General features: G+C 49.3%; 1 protein-coding gene across 3 annotated transcripts in view; it reads right to left on the bottom strand.

Annotated features, from left to right (window-relative positions):
• Positions 1 to 13,694, bottom strand: part of Itgae (integrin subunit alpha E) — a 54,458-nt gene extending 40,764 nt beyond the window's left edge. For 2 of the 3 annotated variants that reach the window (XR_015631104.1, XM_087574645.1), the window contains exons 1-2: positions 13,573 to 13,694; positions 729 to 852 (exon numbers count right to left, since the gene is read on the bottom strand). Coding sequence is in view for 2 of the 3 variants with exons in the window: in XM_087574645.1 (XP_087430771.1) it covers positions 729 to 852; positions 13,573 to 13,609 (161 nt within the window). In the remaining variant the exon portion in view is untranslated. 3 annotated transcript variants of the gene reach the window in all.
• Positions 13,695 to 20,323: the final 6,629 nt, after the last annotated feature.

Below are 20,323 nucleotides of genomic sequence, written 5' to 3'. Positions count from 1 at the left end.
ACACTGCTCTCCAAGGCAATGATGCCAACACATCCCCACACATTCCTGTTTCACCCACCACATCCTCAACCGCACAACCTTCAGATCTGACAGTTCTTGCTCAGCCACAGAGGGCGGATGCCGATGAGATTCTCAAGACACAAGGCAGTGTTTCCCACAGTTCAGTTCGGCCAGAACCCATGTAAAGAAAGCCCTTTGGTTCCATTTTCTCAAAGTCTCACAGCAATCCTGTGAGTTCCACAAATCACCAGTCAGGGGGGAGAAACTGGGGCTGGGGCTCAGTACCTCATTAAGCTTGCTCAGTGGATACAGGGAGGTGTCTCTGAGCCAGGAGCTCCACCTGGAACGATGCACTCTTAACTTCAGTGTCTGAGCCTCACAGTTTCAAGTTATTTATTTATTTGTTGTCACTTTCCAACTTTCCTTTGTTGAGGGCATGTAACTTTTATAAGTCAGTAAAGACCCTTGGCGACGTTCATTTTAAAGTATGATCTAAAGTTCCCTTCCCTGACCCAGTGTAAGGGAAACCCAATGAGCTGAGGACAGGGGCTCTGCACAGGCTGGTCTGGGGATCACAGCCCCCCATTCCCACTTTCTCTCTTTGGCTGTGTGTCACCAAGGGAAATGGGCGCTCCAGGATCTGGGGTGAGAAATCACAGCCTTCTCTGGGCTGCGTGTCAGCCATCTTTGGAGGTACCCTAGTCCTCACCCTTTCTGGCTGCACTCACCAGGTCTGGTTGTTGCTGGGGTCTTGATGCAGAAGGGAGTTGAGCACGGAAGGCGCACCTGGCTGGAGTGCTGTGACCCAGGACCAGTCCACATCCACATTGAAGGCTCCCAAGGGCTTCAGGCCTGCGGGCCAAAGAGAAACACCTGATGAAATAGGCACTCAGTTGAGCCTGAGGCTGTTGTACCTGTGCCTAGCTTCAATCTGCCTGATCCTGTGATGTCATCGCCTCACTACGGAGTGGAGAAAAAGATCCTGCATCTCTAGGAATGCCTCTCCAGTCGGGAAGGAGTGCATGCGGGTGTGTCTGACCCAGAGCTGCAGGCCTCCCTCCTAAACCAAGCTAGCTGTTCCAGTCCCAGGGGAAGCACTCTCTGCGGAGCCGGTCCCAGGGAAAGCACTCTCTGCGGAGCCGGTCCCAGGGAAAGCACTCTCTGCGGAGCCAGTCCCAGGGAAAGCACTCTCTGCGGAGCCGGTGCTGCTCCAGTCCCAGTGAAAGCACTCTCTGCGGAGCCGGTGCTGCTCCAGTCCCAAGGAAAGCACTCTCTGCGGAGCTGGTCCCAGGGAAAGCACTCTCTGCGGAGCCGGTCCCAGGGAAAGCACTCTCTGCGGAGCCGGTCCCAGGGAAAGCACTCTCTGCGGAGCCAGTCCCAGGGAAAGCACTCTCTGCGGAGCCGGTCCCAGGGAAAGCACTCTCTGCGGAGCCAGTCCCAGGGAAAGCACTCTCTGCGGAGCCGGTCCCAGGGGAAGCACTCTCTGCGGAGCCGGTCCCAGGGGAAGCACTCTCTGCGGAGCCGGTCCCAGGGAAAGCACTCTCTGCGGAGCCGGTCCCAGGGAAAGCACTCTCTGCGGAGCCGGTCCCAGGGAAAGCACTCTCTGCGGAGCCGGTCCCAGGGAAAGCACTCTCTGCGGAGCCGGTCCCAGGGAAAGCACTCTCTGCGGAGCCGGTCCCAGGGGAAGCACTCTCTGCGGAGCCGGTCCCAGGGGAAGCACTCTCTGCGGAGCCAGTCCCAGGGGAAGCACTCTCTGCGGAGCCAGTCCCAGGGGAAGCACTCTCTGCGGAGCCTGTCCCAGGGAAAGCACTCTCTGCGGAGCCGGTCCCAGGGAAAGCACTCTCTGCGGAGCCGGTCCCAGGGAAAGCACTCTCTGCGGAGCCGGTCCCAGGGAAAGCACTCTCTGCGGAGCCGGTCCCAGGGAAAGCACTCTCTGCGGAGCCGGTCCCAGGGAAAGCACTCTCTGCGGAGCCGGTCCCAGGGAAAGCACTCTCTGCGGAGCCGGTGCTGCTCCAGTCCCAGGGAAAGCACTCTCTGCAGAGCCGGTCCCAGGGGAAGCACTCTCTGCGGAGCCGGTCCCAGGGGAAGCACTCTCTGCGGAGCCGGTCCCAGGGAAAGCACTCTCTGCGGAGCCGGTCCCAGGGAAAGCACTCTCTGCGGAGCCGGTGCTGCTCCAGTCCCAGGGGAAGCACTCTCTGCGGAGCCGGTCCCAGGGGAAGCACTCTCTGCGGAGCCGGTCCCAGGGAAAGCACTCTCTGCGGAGCCGGTGCTGCCCCCAGCCCTTATACTTCCAGCTTTGTGATTTTCACACCGGTCACATGGCTCATACTGTGTCCTGTACCAAACTTTAACAGGGATCCAGAGCCCCAGAGAAGGTCTACACTCCTACAAGTGACCAATGAGGAAGCACAATGTCCTCAAAAACCCTAAACTGGAAACAAGCCAAACGTCACCTGTGGGAGACCGGATGAAGCAACTGTGTTCATCTGATGGGACTCCACTGATCAGGAGGAAAAGGGAATTAACTGAGGCACAGGGTGACTCTCGACTCACCGTGCCCAGTGGAAGAGCCCCAAAGGTCTGAAAACAAAACTACAAACAGCTTGGAGGGGTGATGCCTGCCTTTAATCCTAGCACTCAAGAGGCAGGCAGGCAGATCGCTGAATTCGAGGCCAGCCTGGTCTACAGTGAGTTCCAGGACAGCCAAGGCCACCCAGAGAAACGATTCCCCCAGCCCCTACTCTCAAAAGAAAAAAATGTGTCTTAGGACCAAGGGTGAGGCCCTCTTTTCATTCATACTAGGACGTGCTTTAGTGAAGTTTTAGCATTAGCACTCATGCTTTCCCCCTCTTTTACTCAGGCCATCCTCAAACTCAGTTCTTTAACAGAGGACAACTTTAGCTTCCTAATGCACTTTGGTACCACCGTCCCACAGCACCAGATCTGGCTTTATTGATCATTCATAGAGCAAACTTAAGTTTCTCTATAGCGAGTTCATCTTCAACTTCGTTAGTATTTGCTTATATCTTTATTCTTTCCTGTACTATCTTTGGGTTTGATCTGCTATTCTTTTAGCTTATTGAAATAGAGCCTTCCAGGCCGCAGAGATAAGATGGTGGTTAAGGGCACTCACTGGCTACTCTTCCAGAGGAACCAGGTTTGATTCCCACATGGTTAGCCACCATCTGTAATCCCAGTTCCAGACAACCTGTTGCCTTCTGGTCTCATGTATGTGGTTGTGGTGCACAAATATGCCTGCAGGCAAATTACATATACACTACAAAAAGTGTGTGTGTGTGTGTGTGTGTGTGTGTGTGTGTGTGTGTGTGTGTGTATAGAAGGGTCTCCATTATATTACTCCGGAAGGTTTACATCTATGACAGGGATGGGGAGAATAGAATTGTGTGCATATATATGATTTTGTTTTGTTTTGTTTTGTTTTTTGTTTTCTTGTTTTTGGTTTTTGCTCGTTTGTTTCTTTTTTTCGAGGTGGGGTTTCATGTAGCACAGGCTGACCCTGAACTCCTAATGTAGTTGGAGATGAACTGCACTCCGGGTTCTCCAGTTTCCGTCTTCCCAGCGCCTAGATTACAGCCTGTGCCACCATGCTCAGCCTCTTTGAGCATGTGTGAAAGACTGCTTTCCTGTAATCACGGCTCTAAGTGCGTCTTGCAGGTTCTGATTTTCATATCTTAATCTAAGCACTCAGTGTTTCCTCTGTGATTTCCTCTGTGACTCGGGTTACAACCAATTTAGGCTCCGTCTGAACTGCAGTTCTTAGAAGATGTATTGGGTGGGTGGTGAAGATAATATAGTTTATATTATACATGTATTATAAAATATTAATTGATAAAACAGTGTAAAATGTTAATATTTTGTCGGAAAGTGGAAGTATTAATTCATTAATATGTGACTAAAATTGAATGATGTTTTTAATATTAGATGATTTGGGTTTTTTGCTAATCACAGGTTTGAGCATTGGCCACTTTTACTTCATATGGGGGTTTTTGTAGACTTATTTTATTTGTTTGTTTGTTTGAGACAGGGTTTCTCTGTGTGGCCCTGGCTGTCATGGAACTCCCTCTGCAGACCAGGCTGGCTTCCAGCTTAGAGATCCTCCTGTCTCTGCCTCTTGAGTTCTGGGACTAAAGGTATGTGCCACCATGTCTGGCCTAAGATGCATTTCACAGGAGAGGATGTCATACCAAGGTTATGCCAGTAACCTTGACAATTTAGGTAAGATGGGAAAAGTCCTTAAAAAAAAAAAAACCAAAAACCAAAAACCTAAACATAAAAACCAAAACTGGCCAAAGAAGAGACATCCAAGGTGAGTCAGAGTTTTAGTCATTACCGAGGACCAGAACAGGAGGCACAATGTCTTCACTGACAGAATCTCCAAAGCGTTCGGACAATGTTCTAGTGAGGCTCACAGAAACAGCGTTCGGTGTGCCAGGGAGTGGGAACTAAAGGTTATCTGCAAGCTATTTTATGACATCAACATAAGACTGACACCAAATGCCGACAGGAGCAGTCAACGAAAGGACAACTGACAGCTGGTGTCCCCACCCCTCGTGACATCATAGACGTGAAACTTGCAGGTGAGAGAGTGAGAGACCAGAACAACTCCGTCTTGGGTTTAGGCTCCGTCTTAGAGAATCTGATCTAAGGTTGAACTTGAGTTACCCAACAGCCTGTGCACCTAACACTAGTTTCCAGGTTACTCCCTAACAAGCCTGCACCTCCAAGTCACTCCCTAACAACCACCAATCAGGAGGAAAGCAGACGCTGAGTTCATGGTGTGGCTCCCACCACCAGCCGATTATTTTAAAGGGCAACCAAATCCCATAATAGCCCCCCAATCAGATGTGTGCCAGGCTAGAAGCTCCCTTGCTTGTTTGCTCCCCCCTACAAATACTTGCTTGAAATTGGGGGGCTTCACCCTCCCGACCTGCTGCATCAGCCTGAGTTCGAATGAAAAGACTCTAAGGCGGTTGCACTGGAATCAGCTCCTTGGTAGTTTTTTTGGGGCTCATGGATGCTTTGAATGGGCACAACACAGGGAAATGGGATGAAAACTCTAAACAAACTAGAGATAAAAGAGAATTCCTTTAATCTAATAAAGAACATTTCTAATAGTCAAACAAAACCCATGATTAACAAACACTTTTTAAAAACAGTCTTCATACTTAGCCCAGGCTGGCCTTGAGCACTGAACTACATCCCAGCCAAAAACGAGTGTTTTAACAATGACGGATTGCATGCCTAAATGTAAAAAAGGAAATAATTCATTTTTAAAAGAAATCACAGATAGACAAATATTTTTAAAATAAGACACCAACAACACAAATTTAAGGAAATAAGTGAATAACTTCTGTTCACCAAAGAGGGGGAAAATCATTAAAGAATGAAAGATGCAGCTGGAGAGATGGCTCAGTGGTTAAGAGCACTGATTGCTCTTCCAGAGGTCCTGAGTTCAATTCCCAGCAACCACATGGTGACTCACAACCATCTGTAATGGGATCTGATGTCCTCCTCTGGTGTGTCTGAAGACAGCGATCATGTACTCACATAAAATAAGTAAATAAATCTTTTTTTAAAAAGTTGTTAAAACAAAAGAGAGAAAGAAGGGTTCCAGGGCAATGTAGCAGACATCTTTAATGCCAGCACTCAGGAGGCAGAGGTAGGCAGGGCTCCTGAGTTCAGTAAGTCACTGACATGCAAATGAGTCTTCTGAGGTTTGCTTTTGCTTATTTTATGTGTGGGGCGCATGTACGTATGTGTGTGCATATACATGCAGAGCCTGAAGTTGACATCAGGTGTCTGTCTTTCATAAGGTAGGTCTCTTGGTGAACCTGGAGCCATGTTACTCTAAGGGACTGTGTCTGCCTCCTATACTGGGATTACAGGCAGGCTGCCCCACCCACCTAAATCGCCCGGGTTCTGGGGATGGGAAGTCCAGTCCTCACACTGGCATGGCATTGTTATCTATCTCCTAGTGGGGATTCTTTTTTTTTTTTTTTTTTTTGGTTCTTTTTTTTCCGGAGCTGGGGACCGAACCCAGGGCCTTGCGCTTCCTAGGTAAGCTAAATCCCCAGCCCCTCCTAGTGGGGATTCTTAATGTCTTCTTTGTGTTTTGGTCTTTTGAGTTAGGGTTTCTCTGTCTCCCAGCTGTCCTGGAACTTACTACAGACTAGGCTGGTCTTGAACTCAAACTCTTACTTCTGCCTCCAAAGTGCCAGGGTTACAAACTTGTACTGCCATGCCCAGCCATACCCAAAGATCCAAAATCACAGATCCTGAGTCAGGAAGACAAGGAAGGGCCCAAGAGCAAGCCTCCTCACTGTGAATATGTCTACAGCTGGAGGGTCCTCAGACCTCATTTCCATGTTTTGGCAGAGAGTGGGAATGACAGAGATGTATCCAGTGCGTGGGAATCCTGAGAGCCGTGTTGTATGTGTGGTAGGCATTGAGCTTGCTACAGATATCCTGTACACCTTCAGACACACTGGAAATCTTGTCATGAAAACCCTTCCACTGGTTAGATTCCCAGTCCTTCCTCCCCAGCCTGTGACAGGAGAATTCAAGAACAAACAACTCCAGTTTACCATTTATACCCAGCTAAACACTCCTGTGACCTCATCTTTTACTGGGGTTTGAGTGTGTGCAGTGTATGTGTATGTTCGTGTGGGTATGTGTGCATGTGTGCTGCTGTGTATGGAATCCAGAGACAGACATAAGGTGTCTTCCTCTACCACCACCACCCCCACATTATTTTTGAGAACCTGGTGCTCATTGGTTAGCCAGAGTGGTTGGACTGGGAGCTCTGGGGTCCCCATCTGACTCTGCTCCTTTCACCCCAGCTCTAGAGTCACAGAAACATACTCCATGCCCAGCCTTTTATGTGGATGCTGAGGGTCTTTATTCCAGTTTTCGTGCTTAGAGGCAGAGGCAGGTGGATCTCTGTGAATTCGAGGGCAGCCTGGTCTATACAGTGAGCTTCAGTCCAGCGAGGGCTACACATGTTTGCCCTCATGTTTGCCCAGCAAATGCTTTCCCACTGAGACACCTCCCCAGTCCCATGCTTCTGTACTCCTTTCCTTTATCTTACCTTAGCCTTGCTCAGAATAATTTGTGCTGATTTATTAAAATGCCTGGCCTGGTAATATTAAAGCCACTAGAATTATGGAGCAGGAAAAAAGCAGACAGGAGGAAATTATATATTTTGTTTTTGCTTTGTTTTTAAAAGGGAAGAATCCAATTAGACAAGGAAGGAGGTCAACCATTAACTTACATGTCTTATACTGCCTCAGCCAGCCCCATTTTGGGCTCTGGACCCAGCTCTGGGTCTCAGTAAATACTTATCGTTTTATCTGGATAAATGTGTCCATGAGCCAATGTCACACACGGTGTCTACAAAACAGGAAAAAGAAACTATTCTGGCCAAGTGTGGAGGTGAGTTTGAAGCCAGCCTTGACTACTTAGCAAGTTCCAGGACAGTTGGGGCACACAGGACAGTTGTTTCAAAAACCAAAACCTATCTGACAGAGCACAGCTGTTACTTGTATTTAAACCAAGCTGCAGTTCCTTGATTGGCTTGGAGAAAGCATAGACTCCTCAAGTTTCCCAGAGCTGCCATTCATACCCTCTGTAACTGCCCTGAGCAACACAGAAAGCAACCAGACCATGAGTTCCCCAGTGCTTGGGGACTCACAGACCACTTTGAGAACCCAATGAAAACACCAGAGCCTCTCTAGTCCCCACAAGTACATTCCATATAGTATGGTGCCCAGGACATGACATCCCAAAATACGACCATACAAGACCAAAGCGAGTCTCAAACACCAATGAGCTGTTTTTTCTGGGAATTACAGACACAATGAACATACCAGGTTCAAAAGGCCTTTTTGCCAGAAACAAAAATCAATTTTACATCTAGAAGGGAAACCCTCTTGAGTGGAGTAGCCTCAGGAAGAGGTGGGTTTTATTACCTGGACCGCATTGGCTGCTTCTCCAGGTCCTTCCCCCACCCTCTCAGGACTTCAAGGCCCAGCAGCTCCAGGTCCCTGCTCCTTTTCTGCAGCTCAGGGTCCCAGATAAGCCACTGTGTACTCCTATGTCTGATGACCCCGTTTTCTCCTGTCAGTCTTCCTGATGTCCATTTTGCTGCCATCCCAGACAGGGTTCCCCAGTCAGGACTCCCCATTTGAGAAGGGAATGATGGTGTTCCCTGTGAATTAGGCAAGGACCGCTTGGGGTTTGGACTCCGCCTCCTTGGCTCGTTTCACGCTCTGCCTTGTGCCTCAGTGAGCCAGTTAAGAGAAAATGGGAAGCGAATCGCTTGAAGGGAAAGGAACTGCAGAGTGTCTTGATTGCCTATAATTGATTGATAGAGTGGATCTGCAGTCTAGAGCATCAGAGGCACCTGCCCACCAGGCCTAGATGGTCCTTGTATCCCCTGGGCCTTCCTCGTCAGTTGCCCCCATGTTCCTGGCAGGTCCACCTTATGGGCCTGTTCAGCCACCCAGCAGCCAATCCAGATCCTGGGTAAAGTAGCTCACTGATCCCGGAACCCACTCAGCATCCTGTGGCGTTTGCCGGCTCTGACTAAACCCCATCTTGATAAAAAAAATGTATGATTAGATCTGTCTCCCCCAACCTGTGATCTGAGTCATGCATGATACCCCCAAACCACAGAGCCAGGTTCAGAAGAGACACCCTGAAAATAGCATAACAGGTCAGCTAGCCCTCTTTCTCACACCTTCCCCTCCCCATGATTGCTCTGTTTAACTGAGGAGTCTGGCTGGATCTCTAAAGGGCTGGGAAAGCAAAGGGAGGGGGTGGTGTAAACAAAAGCTCCTCCCAGTGCTGTCTTCCAGGCACTGTGCTACAGGATGAGGCTACCGATTTGCTCTTGAACTCTAAATTGATTATTTGGGTCTGAGGCCCAGGTGGTTTGATTTCATTGCTTACACCAAAACCTGGAAACACTGCGGGGGCGGGGGGGGGGGGAGAACAGGGCTACAAATGGCTCCCAAGGAGCTGAGCAGCCCCTTGCTAGGCATGGCTCCCTGCTATGCTAGCAGAACCCTGCTTTAGGGCAAGGGACCAGGTCATGGAGATCTGATTTTATAAACAGGGGACGCAGCAGCAGTACATGCATTGGTAGGTATGCATAGATATGTGCGTGCATGGTGTGCATAGTGTGCATGGTGTGCATGGTGTGCATGTGTGTGTGTGTGTGTGTGTGTGTGTGTGTGTGCACGTGCATGCATGTCCACTGTGAGGCTTTATATTTCATTTTTGCTCACACTTCCATATTCCCTTTACTTCATACTTTCCACAGAGACTGAGAAAAAAATAACCTGAGCCCTAAGGGCAGAAAGTCTTGAGTTCAAATCCTTGCTATGCCACGGGGACACTGAGGGACCGTTACTTTTTGTTTTTTCCAGTTGTGACGGGGCGACGCTAGCTGAGGGCCTGTCGAGTGGAGGTTTGGTGTGCAGATCCTGCTGTCAAAGGCTCTGTGACCACAGGTAAAGGGGCTGCCACTTCTCTCACAACCTCACCGCCCACCTTCTTCCTCCAAATTTACCACGCAGTCAGATGTGAGAACCCAGTCAGACTTGTGTCTGTCACCACTCTACCCACAGGGCTGTCCCCCTAAACTGTCTCCAGTCACATGGGCCTCTGAGTCAGAGACCTCACCCCGGCAGCCCCCACTACCTCTTCTTTTGCACTAGGCCTTCTAAATGTCTTCTCGCAGCCCACTGGTCATCACTGTTCACAGTAAATGAAGTCCACATTTATAGAAGGAACGAGCTATAGAAATGACTCTCGGCTCAGCATCCTGGAGCCTGGTCCAGAGGCTCTGCAGGGGAGGGCCATAGACATCTGCAGATCACACGCATCTACAGAGCACCTGTCTGACAGGAGAAGCTCAGGAACCACATCCTTCATCTCTCTCACAGAGCCTTACTACCTCAGCCCCAAACCTCACTGGCAACCGGAGCCCCTCGCTCCACACCTCTAGTTTACCTGATTAAAAAAAAAAAAAAAAAAAAAAAAAAAAAACAGACACCGATCTCAGGCAATTCCTGGATACAAGGCACAGCCCCATGCTAAGCACATGTGAATTTCCCAAGGTTTCCCCTGAACATCCCTATAACCATCCCGACTGTATCCTCCTGCCCTCCTCAGCACTCACGGATTGGACCACTACTGCAGCCTCCTCACCAGCTTCTCTGCTGTCTCCTGTTACTTCTTAACTCCATCTTCTGTACAAGTGTGATCGTCCCTACCGTGCTCGAGACCATCCCTGGCTTCCCAGAGCCTGACACCCTGGGTTCCATGCTGCTAAACTCCAGCACTGAGAAGCCCTCAGGTATCCATGTCTTCTACATGCCCCGTATATAACCATATACCTGTGCACACCACACACATGTTCTTCTGTGCATAGATACCTCATGCATACCTATAAACCCCATATACTCCAGTATGTACTAATACCCTATAGTACTTGTATATAACATATATATTTCATATATTATGCACACATAATGCATATTCCACAAATATGATACACACTGCATGCTCCATACATACTATCTAACTTCCATATAAAATCTACACACCTCATACCTGCCATATGTCTTGTATACCACACAGGCGATACACTTCATACAGTCTATAATATAGTAGTACCTATGAACGGCATACGCACCGCTCACCTCCCATACACTCCCTATGTGTACCACACATACTTCATACACACGAGCCAGTTTTCCAGAGGTCAGAGATGTGAGGCTCCACCTCACATCTTGTGTCCTTTCTACCTGAGTGTGGTTCCACTGGGTCCTATAGCTCTTTCCATGAACCTCCCCTGGGCTAGGAAGGTGAATGTGTGTACAGCCTGCTTTCTCATCATGCTGGGGCCCAGCATCTCCTAATCTAGGGCGGGGAGGACACCATCAGAGTAAGCAGCTTTCTGCTCCGATGTCTTTGCTTCCCCATCGTCTTCACAGACCCAGGCCTTGCTGCTTCTGAAAGCCCCTCTTCCTAGTCTGCCTATTTGCTGAGACACCACCATTCTCCTAGGCTTATCTCAGGTACCTGGATCCCTGTTTCTGAGGACCAAGCTTTTCTCTCAAATCTACACATAGCTGTAGGTTAGACCTAGGCAGAGCCGGGCCAGCCACCTCCTAACTTCCCCAGTGGTTCCCACTGGGGAGCTGGGGTTGGTGTCCTGAGCACAGCAGGTCCTGGACTCTGGTTCTTTCCTCTTTCAGTCATGAGGTTTCACAGATCCATAGCAAAGTTCCCTTCTCACAAGAGAAGTAAACTCTACCTCTGAGACACAGGAGGAAGTGAGTTACTGTGGCCTCAGAATGAGTCAGTGCAGAATGAACTCAGGGGCAGAGCATATGGCATTGGGGTATACTGGGGATAGGGGCTGGGGGCCGGGGCCTAGGCTGCTCTAGACTTCAATGTGTATGCATCTGCATTTTCTGCAAACCTTCCTTAGACAACCTTTAGTCCATTTGCCCCCATGAGTGACAGGAAAAGATCATTACCACAATGGGTGGCTTGGAAGGGCAGAAGGGCAGAGCCATCTGGTCAGGAACAGTTGTGGATTGGCCCCAACCCAGAGAAGCCAGCAAGGCACAGGAGTAAAGAGCCTGGGCCCGTGCTCAGAGTGTATTCATCCTCATTCTCCTTCGTAGCATCTTGCCTGCTTCCAATTCCCAAAGCCCTCAGGACTCAGCCTCAGTCTTGAGGCCTGGTGTAGCATCAACCCCAGGCATCACAGTGTAGAGCGGTGCTATCTCATTTTGCCCATCACATACCAAGGCCAAGCTCCCACTGCATCCCACAGCATAGCTAACCCCGCAGCAGGGCCTCAGTGCAAACCTGCCTGTCTCGCTTTTGTTTGTTTGTTTGTTTGTTTGTTTGTTTTTTCAAGAAAGGATTTCTTTGTATCTCTGGGTAGCCCTGGCTATCTTGGAACTCACTCTACAGATCAAGTTGTCTTGGAATTCAGAGACCCGCCTGCCTCTGCCTTCCGAGTGCTGGGGCTAAAGACGCACGACGTCACCACTGCTTGGCTCCATCCTGTTCTTGTCAACTTGTGTGCCAGAGATTTAGGGGTTTGATGAATGGCAGGTAGTGGGGGAGGTGCCCAAGGTGATGCCATTGCTGAGGTTGCGGGAAACAAAGATGGGCAGGAGCCCAAAGTGCCACTGCTAGGGTCATCTATCCAGGCCATGGAGCATCCTGGAGCTGTGAGGAAGGACAGAGGCCTATCTAGACACGGTTCTGCCCCTACTGCTCCTTGATCCCACCCTTCAGTCTATCCTGGAGTGGACTACTCTAGATTCAGCATCTTCAGCTTTGATGATGGGGCACTAGAGCTCTGATTAAAAAGAAAAAAGGTGAAGCCCCACTTCCCACTCTGCAGGTAACAGAAATAAAAACAAGTCTAGAATGCAACATAGCAAAACATCCGACCAACTTTATCTTCCATGGTGACCATCAAGTGCTTAAAAAACAAAGCTTGTGTGTCCGTGCACACACACGTGTGTGCCGAGGAGGATGGCAGCAGGCAGAAGGCTCTCTTTTACCATGTGGGTCTCTGGAATGGAGTCCAGGTCCTCAGGCTTGGCAGGAAGTGCCTAACCTGCTGAGCCGTCTCTCTGGCTCCACTGGGTCTTTTTAAAACATCAAAACTTTCCCCACCCATGTGTCGGTGATCTGAGCAGGGCTTAGCTTGCCTCCCGAATGCTCTGGCTCATGGCTGGCTCATCCTGCATCCTCCTCCTGGGACGTGGCTCTGCTCCTTCAAACCTTCACTGACTGGCATGAACTGCCTTCCAGAGATACAGCTTCCGGCCCCCAAATTACTGTGTCTGATGCCACCTTATTCTCTTGCCAAGTATGAGGAGAGAGAGAGAGAAAGAAAGAGAGAGAGAGAGAGAGAGAGAGCCAGACAAGACCAGACTACAGCCCTGTCTGAGCGATCCCTGGGGGCTCAGCTGATTACGCTATCTTGTCTCTGGGATCTTATGGTGGTCTCAGGACAGTTTGTCCAAAGGCAGTTCCCACTCAAGGTTAAAGACAGAGTGGGATCCTCTGACAGCAGGGGACAATCAATACCTGTCCCTCCTCCACATCACAGAAGAAGCAGGTTCCCCTCGATATTCAGTCTGTAGATTTACACACACACACACACACACACACACACACACACACACACACACACACACACACACATCTCCTGCTAGTCTCCACATTCTCTCCAGTCTTCCTGACTTCAGCAGCTGAAGCTGCTCTGTTAACTAACAAAGGGCCCTCTGGGTGGCACAGCACATCACTAGCTTCTGGGATGTGACTCTGGGAACTAACTTTGCATAGAACTGAAGCCAGGGGCCATCAGCACCGAAGAGGTCTTCCCTGTAAACCTCCAGATCTGTCTGAGCAAAGGCACTTCCCAAGGGAAGCCCAGCATTTCTCTGACCACTAATCCGGAGCCCAGGCAGACAGAGATGATAGCACTGAAGACAGGAAAGGCTGACTTACTGGCCACGCAGAGAAGGGCATGGAAGAACCACTTCATAGCTGGAGCAGACGCAACCGTGTGAGCTGAGTGGGGCGACACAGAGAACCTCAGAAGGCCCTCAGCTTCCCTTCCTCTGCAGGGGAGGCCAGGAGGCGGGGCAGAAGCATATTCAGATAAGGGACCACAGACCTACAGGTACTCTCAAGCAGACACAGCTACCAGAGCTCATACAAGGCCAGCAGGTGGCTTTCCCCATAGCTGTGGGCTGGGCTCCGGGAGCTTAGACAACTGTCAGGCCAGTTCCGTCACTCACTAGACCCCCCATTTCATGCACGAGTGAGCTAAGATTTGGCTGGTGGGTGTCCTGGGTGTCTTTGGCATACAGAGGAGGTACAGGAGCAAGTCGTCCAGGTAGTTGAATTCCAGGCTGTCTCATCCAGAATGTTCCCCAGCCAGACTCATGGGATCAGCTCCCAGCCATCTTGGGTCCCCTCGAATAGAAAGTGCTCTGACAGGCAAAAAATGCACTCTTACATTTGCTCCTGTACTCAGTGCATAGGTAGGGCCCTGGAAGAGCAGGTGAGCATGAAGAACTGAGGTATTAAAGTCATTGCTTCAATCCAGCTGTGGTTCAAGTGTCTTCAAAATGTGAGGCTGATAACAGCTTCGCAGGGCTCTGAGCTTCCAGCCTAACAGAAGAGGTAGACTTCATGGCCCTTACAGCACGGCTCTGACCCTGCCCAGGTTGTGGGGACTACTACAGGGGCAGCCATATCTAAATCCAACTCCCTCAACCACCAAACATGCCTACGCAGCAGCGAGGGAAGGAGGCCATCCTGCACAGCCCAGCAGAGTTCTGGGCAGCTCAGCCTAGCACAATCCCAGCATTTAGGAGTGTATGGTGGGAAGACCAAGTTCAAGGCCAGCCTGGGTCATGTAGTAAGACCTCTGCGAAGATGGACTGTTCTGGACTCTACTGTCCAACTGGAGCTATCAGCCGTGAGTGACTGACACGTTAAAATGATGCCAGTGCACAGAGGGAACTGAACTCTAGACTGTATGCAATCTTAATTCAGAAAGGCTGGGCATTAACCTCTTATTCTTCCATGGATGTAAGAGAATATTCTGGGGCTGGGGATTTAGCTCAGTGGTAGAGCGCTTACCTAGGAAGCACAAGGCCCTGGGTTCGGTCCCCAGCTCCGAAAAAAAGAACCAAAAAAAAAAAAAAAAAAAAAAAAGAGAATATTCTGAAGTGTTACAGTGTTAGCAAAAGCAGATAACCACATGGCCTTAATGACTACATGAAAATCAATTTTATTTTGTTTTTCACATGGAAAATTTATTTAGTCAAAGTTCTGTGAAGATTCAATGACACTTAAACATTTTCACACTGTTAGCTTTGGTCTGACATTTGACTAGATCTTATATAACTTTTCATAAAGAGATTACAATTCACACCCCCCCCCCCTGCACAACACGTTATTAGCAGCTAGAACAGCAGAGTTCCAGGTCTGATGTCATAGAATAGAGCACCCGAAGGCTGCTGGACAGACCTGTCACAAGCTGCAGTGGTACCAGCAGCCAGCCCACCCATCCTCCTGTCACTGCTGGAAGCTCAGCTCCTCCTGATCCAAGGACATTTGGTAGAGCCACTAAAGGGTTCTCCCAGCCCTGGCCCTTGGGGAAGAAAGGGGCAGTCTAGATCCCTTGGTAGGGTAGGAAAGCCCAGGATCCCAGCTCACTTAGGAACCCCGCAAGCAATAAGGCTGAGTGCAACCCCTAGGCACCTCAGGAGGCTGGGCAGTGAGGATGGGGAGAGCTGCACAGGGCGCAGGGTGTTTTCTGTACCTCTGTAGATGCTGTGGAGTGCCAACACCTCTGTACCCACCAAAGATTGTCAGTGCGCTAACTATGACTTGCAGAGGAGCCCTCCCAGCCCATCTGATATCAATGCTTTCCCACGAGGCAGAGCCTCAGGCACCTACCTGGGTTAGCAGCACAGCTTTGCTGCCTCTGATTCCGTTCCTCTCTCACAGCACCCAGTCCTAGGCTGGAAGTTTGGCAAACACATACTTCCAAGGAACCAACCTGAATACCAATCTCATCACTAACTAGACTGTATCCTTCCAAAGCATCCACGTCATGAAAGACAAAAGTCAGGCTGAGGACACGCTCCAGCTACAGAACAAAGGCAGTCCACTCCTCGAATGCCAGACTAGATTCTGGATAGGGGTGGGAGGGTGAGGCTGAGAAATGCTTGGAACAGCATTACTGGACAGATAGAAGGAAGCCTGAGCCGCAAACGAGCAACTGTTACACTGACCAGACGCTACAGACTTCTGATCTTGGCAACTCTCCTGTGGACACAGTGAACACAGTGAGGGTAAAGTGGAATGCAGTGCAAAATGCTTCAAGTAGTTTGGGGGCCGTGGGGGAAGGGACAAGGGAAAGACTGGTTAAGAAAACAGAGAAAAAAATGTCCTTTGTTCTATCCTTGATGCTACTGTGATTCTGCAATTATTTCAAAAGAAAGTTTATAAAACCACAGCAGGTCTGAAATTCTTGTTTTTGGGAGGTTGATGTACTATTGAGAGGTCTAGGTCAGGCCAGCTTGTGTAACAAGGAGAGACCCTACCTCCTCTCGCTACCGCTCCCCAAAGGGAACTCTGATACATATTCAGGGAGAGGTGTGTATCAGGAGGAGGGAGACTGTCTTGCGAGTCACAGGCAAGCAGGAAGTGTGACACATACACCAGTGGAGGCGAGCTGCCATCCTCTTCCAGACAAAAGTTGTTGCGATCCTAGCCAGCCTTTCCTCAAGGAGCTAGGAAGAATACTTGAAGATGAGCTTTAGAGGGAGTCAGGGACAGGCAGAGCCAAGGCCACCTACAATAGCCTTTGTCAGAGGGGAGTGTCATCTCATGGTTCATGGTGCTGGCATCAGAGGGAGGCTAAGGACTGAGCCTAAGGCTACAGTCACTGAGCTGGGAGCCAGACATGACTTATTCCAAAACCAGGACCCTGAACTACAAAAAAAAAAAAAAAAAAAAAAAAAAAAAAAAAAAAAAGGAAGAAAGAAAGAAAAAAAAAAAAGGCAAAGCAAAACAAAGCAAGCAAGCAAGCAAGAAGAAACAAAGCCATTCTCCTCAGATCGTGAATCTGAACAGTATCCATCTCCAAATCCCTGTATTCAAGTTCTGCACCTCAGTGTGACTAGACTTAGTTAGAAACCTGGCTTTGAGGAGGTCGCCGAGTTTAAAAGGTTCAAAAGGGTGGACGTAGGTCTAGTGCCATAGGTTGGTACTGAGAAGCGTTACTGGCACACATGGAGGAGAAAGGCCACGTGAGTGAGCCAAGGAGAGGATCCTCCATGCTGGCACCCTCTCAACTTCCAGCATCATAGCTGCCCAAGCAAACCAGTACCTTACGCTACCTTCTCAAATAAACACTGAGCAGCGTTTGCGTATACCTGCGTGCATGCACACACATGAGCACATGAGGAGGCCAGAGGACAACCTGCAAGAGTCTTCCTTTCCATCACGTAGACCTAGTGAACAAACTCAGGCCATCAAGCACGGTGGCAAGAGCCTTCACTCACTGAGCCATCTCACTGGCCCTTCTGTACCCTTCACGGCTGAGGGGCTAGAAGGTAGATCGCTGCACGGCTGTGGCTGTGGGAGCAGGTGGGTCTCCATTCAAAGCTCTTTAGAAAGCACCCTAAGATCTCTCCCATCTCAACTTTTGTGTGCATGAAAGAAACCTGTCACCTCATTTGAGGCCTGCATGGACAGGGGAACTAAGCCCCAGAGAGGAAGGGGCAAGTGCCATCTTCACTGGTGGATGTTAGAATGAGTTCCTAGGACATATCTCAGCTCCAGCCACCATTCTCTTTGCCTGTCCTCAAAGACATTCCACCTGAGCTAAGAGTGCTGCCCGGCGGGGTTGGGGATTTAGCTCAGTGGTAGAGTGCTTGCCTAGCAAGCGCAAGGCCCTGGGTTCGGTCCCCAGCTCCGAAAAAAAAGAAAAAGAAAAAGAAAAAAAAAAAAAAAAAGAGTGCTGCCCGGCTCCTGGTCCTCAGGGGACCTTCTGTATACACGCAGAAAAGGAGCATCACTGGACCCAACACTAGGGAGGGAGCGGACAGGATAGGTTTTTGTTAACACTGGGAGGCTCTTGCTCTTTCTGACCTACACTGGTCCTCACTGGTCCAGGGGCAGAAGTATCTGGGGTCACACGAAGTCTTAACACTGAAGAATCTGAGCATCCAGAGAAGGCCTCTAGGACAGACTTCCTGGGCAGGCAGGCTAGTGACTTTGGTAAGTTGAGTATCACCACACTCTATAGAGTTTATCAACAGCACAATAAAATACCATTTCCATACTTTATAACATGCTTTAGTATGCTGAATGGTAAAATATAGATTCTATTTCTTTATTATATGTTTGGGAGGCTGATGTAGGGTTGAGAGCTCCAGAGTGGACTACGCTCATCAAAGCTCTATGAAATGCTTACAGGGTTTTGAAGGAGCTGGGACCACTACTCTTTCTGCTAAGATTTGCCATATAAACACAAGACAAGTTCTAGGCATTTGCTGCCGGTCATGTTATGCACTTTATAATCTGTCTCGAAGTGGAAGTACTATTCTCAATATTACCAAAAGTAAAGTTTCTTCTTATTTTAAGGGAGAAGAAAAGGCTCAAGTTTGGAGCAACATCTTACTATCTAAGGCTTAAACAAGCTTACCCATGCAGCAGCTAAAGCAACCTGCTGCTGCTTACCCAAAGTGCACTCTAGCAGTTCACCCCCGAGAGCGCTCTGGGAGCAGGAGGAGGAATGATGCTTCAGGTAGAGCATCGGCTGCTGGCGGGCAGTTTCTTTCGGCCTCCTGATCTGGGTTGCGGTCATTTATCTGGACAGGACCAGGGTCTAAGAAGCAGTTCCGTGTTCCCTCTTTGGGGCCTCTTACTTATCAGCCAGCCTTCTTCCCACCTCTCATGGGAATGGCTGCTCTTGTGGTGGATCTGGGTTGGGTTCCTAGCTCACAACTCTGTAGGACCACAGTTCAGGGACTCCACCCCTCTTTAGTTTTAGATGCTGGTCAGATCCAGGCAGGCTCTGGTACTGTGGATTCTTATTCCTTCTCTAAAACCTCCTCCTGGCCACGACATGGCTGAGGTCAAGGTCAGCTTAACTCAGGCAGTTCGACTTTCTTTGTTTCCCTCACCTTGCCATCTGCTGAGATTTACAACTTGCCTGGTGTTTTTCTTTTACACCCTAATAAAACTGTCCTTGAGTTTGAAAAACAAAATGATTTCCCAGCAACATTTCTAGAGCTGGATGAGCTCCAGCTGAGAAGTCGCAGATCGTTAACATCTGAGACCTGCTTGATGGGAACTGTTCCTTACTGCACAGATGGTGTATGCCAACGAGTAATCTCCATTTGCATCTGGTAGGCTCAGCTAGAATACAAGGCCTGCCTGGGACGCTGTGCAAGCCCGAGCTGCCACAATCCATTCACGTCGCCAATACTTCTGAAGCACTACTTACACTGGGCTGGGCTGGCTCAGGGACAGAGAGAAAACATGAAGATACCTGCTCCCTGGGAGCTCACAGGCTGGAAGGGAAAACAAGAACAAGGCATGAAAAGGAGGCACTGCATACACACGGCAGATAACTCAAGACTGCCCTGTCGGAGGCCTGGGGCCTCAGAGGGTAGAGCTGCTCTAGGTCAGAACGGTAGCAAGCATGGTTTCAGAAAGCCCAATGCACAAGCCAAACATGGTCCCTGCTCTCACGAGCTTACAACCTAGCAAACAGATCAACCAGGAGTAGGAAGTAAGAGTACAGTGAGGTGTGCTGGGCTGGAGGCATGTGGTTTGTGAGTCACAGGATTAAACAGGAAGCATTTGTCTGAAAAGTTAAAAAAAAAAAAGAGCCAGCCGCAAGGTGATGGAGCCACACTATCTCTGTTCCCCCATCAGCAAGCCCAGGCAAGCTGGACACCCTCTGTCCTTCTGCTGCTCCTGTGGCTCAACTTCCCAAGCTTCTTAAAAGTGAACTCACTGAGTGTGTTTTGACACCAAAGTAAAGGGGCCATTTGTATGACACAGTCCTAAACTGCAGGGTCAACTACTTCACCTAGCGCTCAACCAAAGAAACAGCGATCTCTTCCCACAAAGGCAAGAACTGACTGCAAGAACCTCCTGATGCTAGTCTTCAACGTGGCACCCACCTTGGGCTTTCCAAGAGGTATTTTGATTACACAGTTTTTACCTTGGGTACTGATTTATGATCTAACCCTGGGGGTCGGCTAAGATTCCTTTATGGCAATACTTGGGAAACACATACAAGGAAACCAAAGTTGACGATTTTCTCTTAAAACCTTGATCATAAGAGGAATAAAGAAGACAGAACAGCAACTGGACCTGAAGGCATACACTGTGCAGTCCAGAAAGCCACTGAGATCAAGAGGGATACAGGAACTGTAGACTTGAGGGTAAGGGAGAAAAGAGAACAGGCTACAGATACTGCCAGAGCCTATATCTTGACAGCTCCATAGACTATCAGAGAAGTTTGGAATTTTATTCCAAAAACAATGATGAAGTTCTGGAAAGGCTTTAAGCACAAGCATCATAAGATCAGATTGATATTTTAGAAGTTCATCCTGTTATACATAAAAATATGACCAACATAGCCAGGTGGTGGTGGACGCCTTTAATCCCAGCACTCAGAAGGTAGTAGCAAGCAGATCTCTGAGTCTCAGGCCAGCCT

The sequence above is a fragment of the Rattus norvegicus genome, chromosome 10, assembly GCF_021556685.1.
Source record: "Rattus norvegicus strain SHRSP/BbbUtx chromosome 10, alternate assembly SHRSP_T2T, whole genome shotgun sequence".
NCBI classification, from domain to species: domain Eukaryota; kingdom Metazoa; phylum Chordata; class Mammalia; order Rodentia; family Muridae; genus Rattus; species Rattus norvegicus.
Note: the sequence above shows the minus strand (reverse complement) of the source record. Positions and strands in the feature narration are given on the sequence as shown.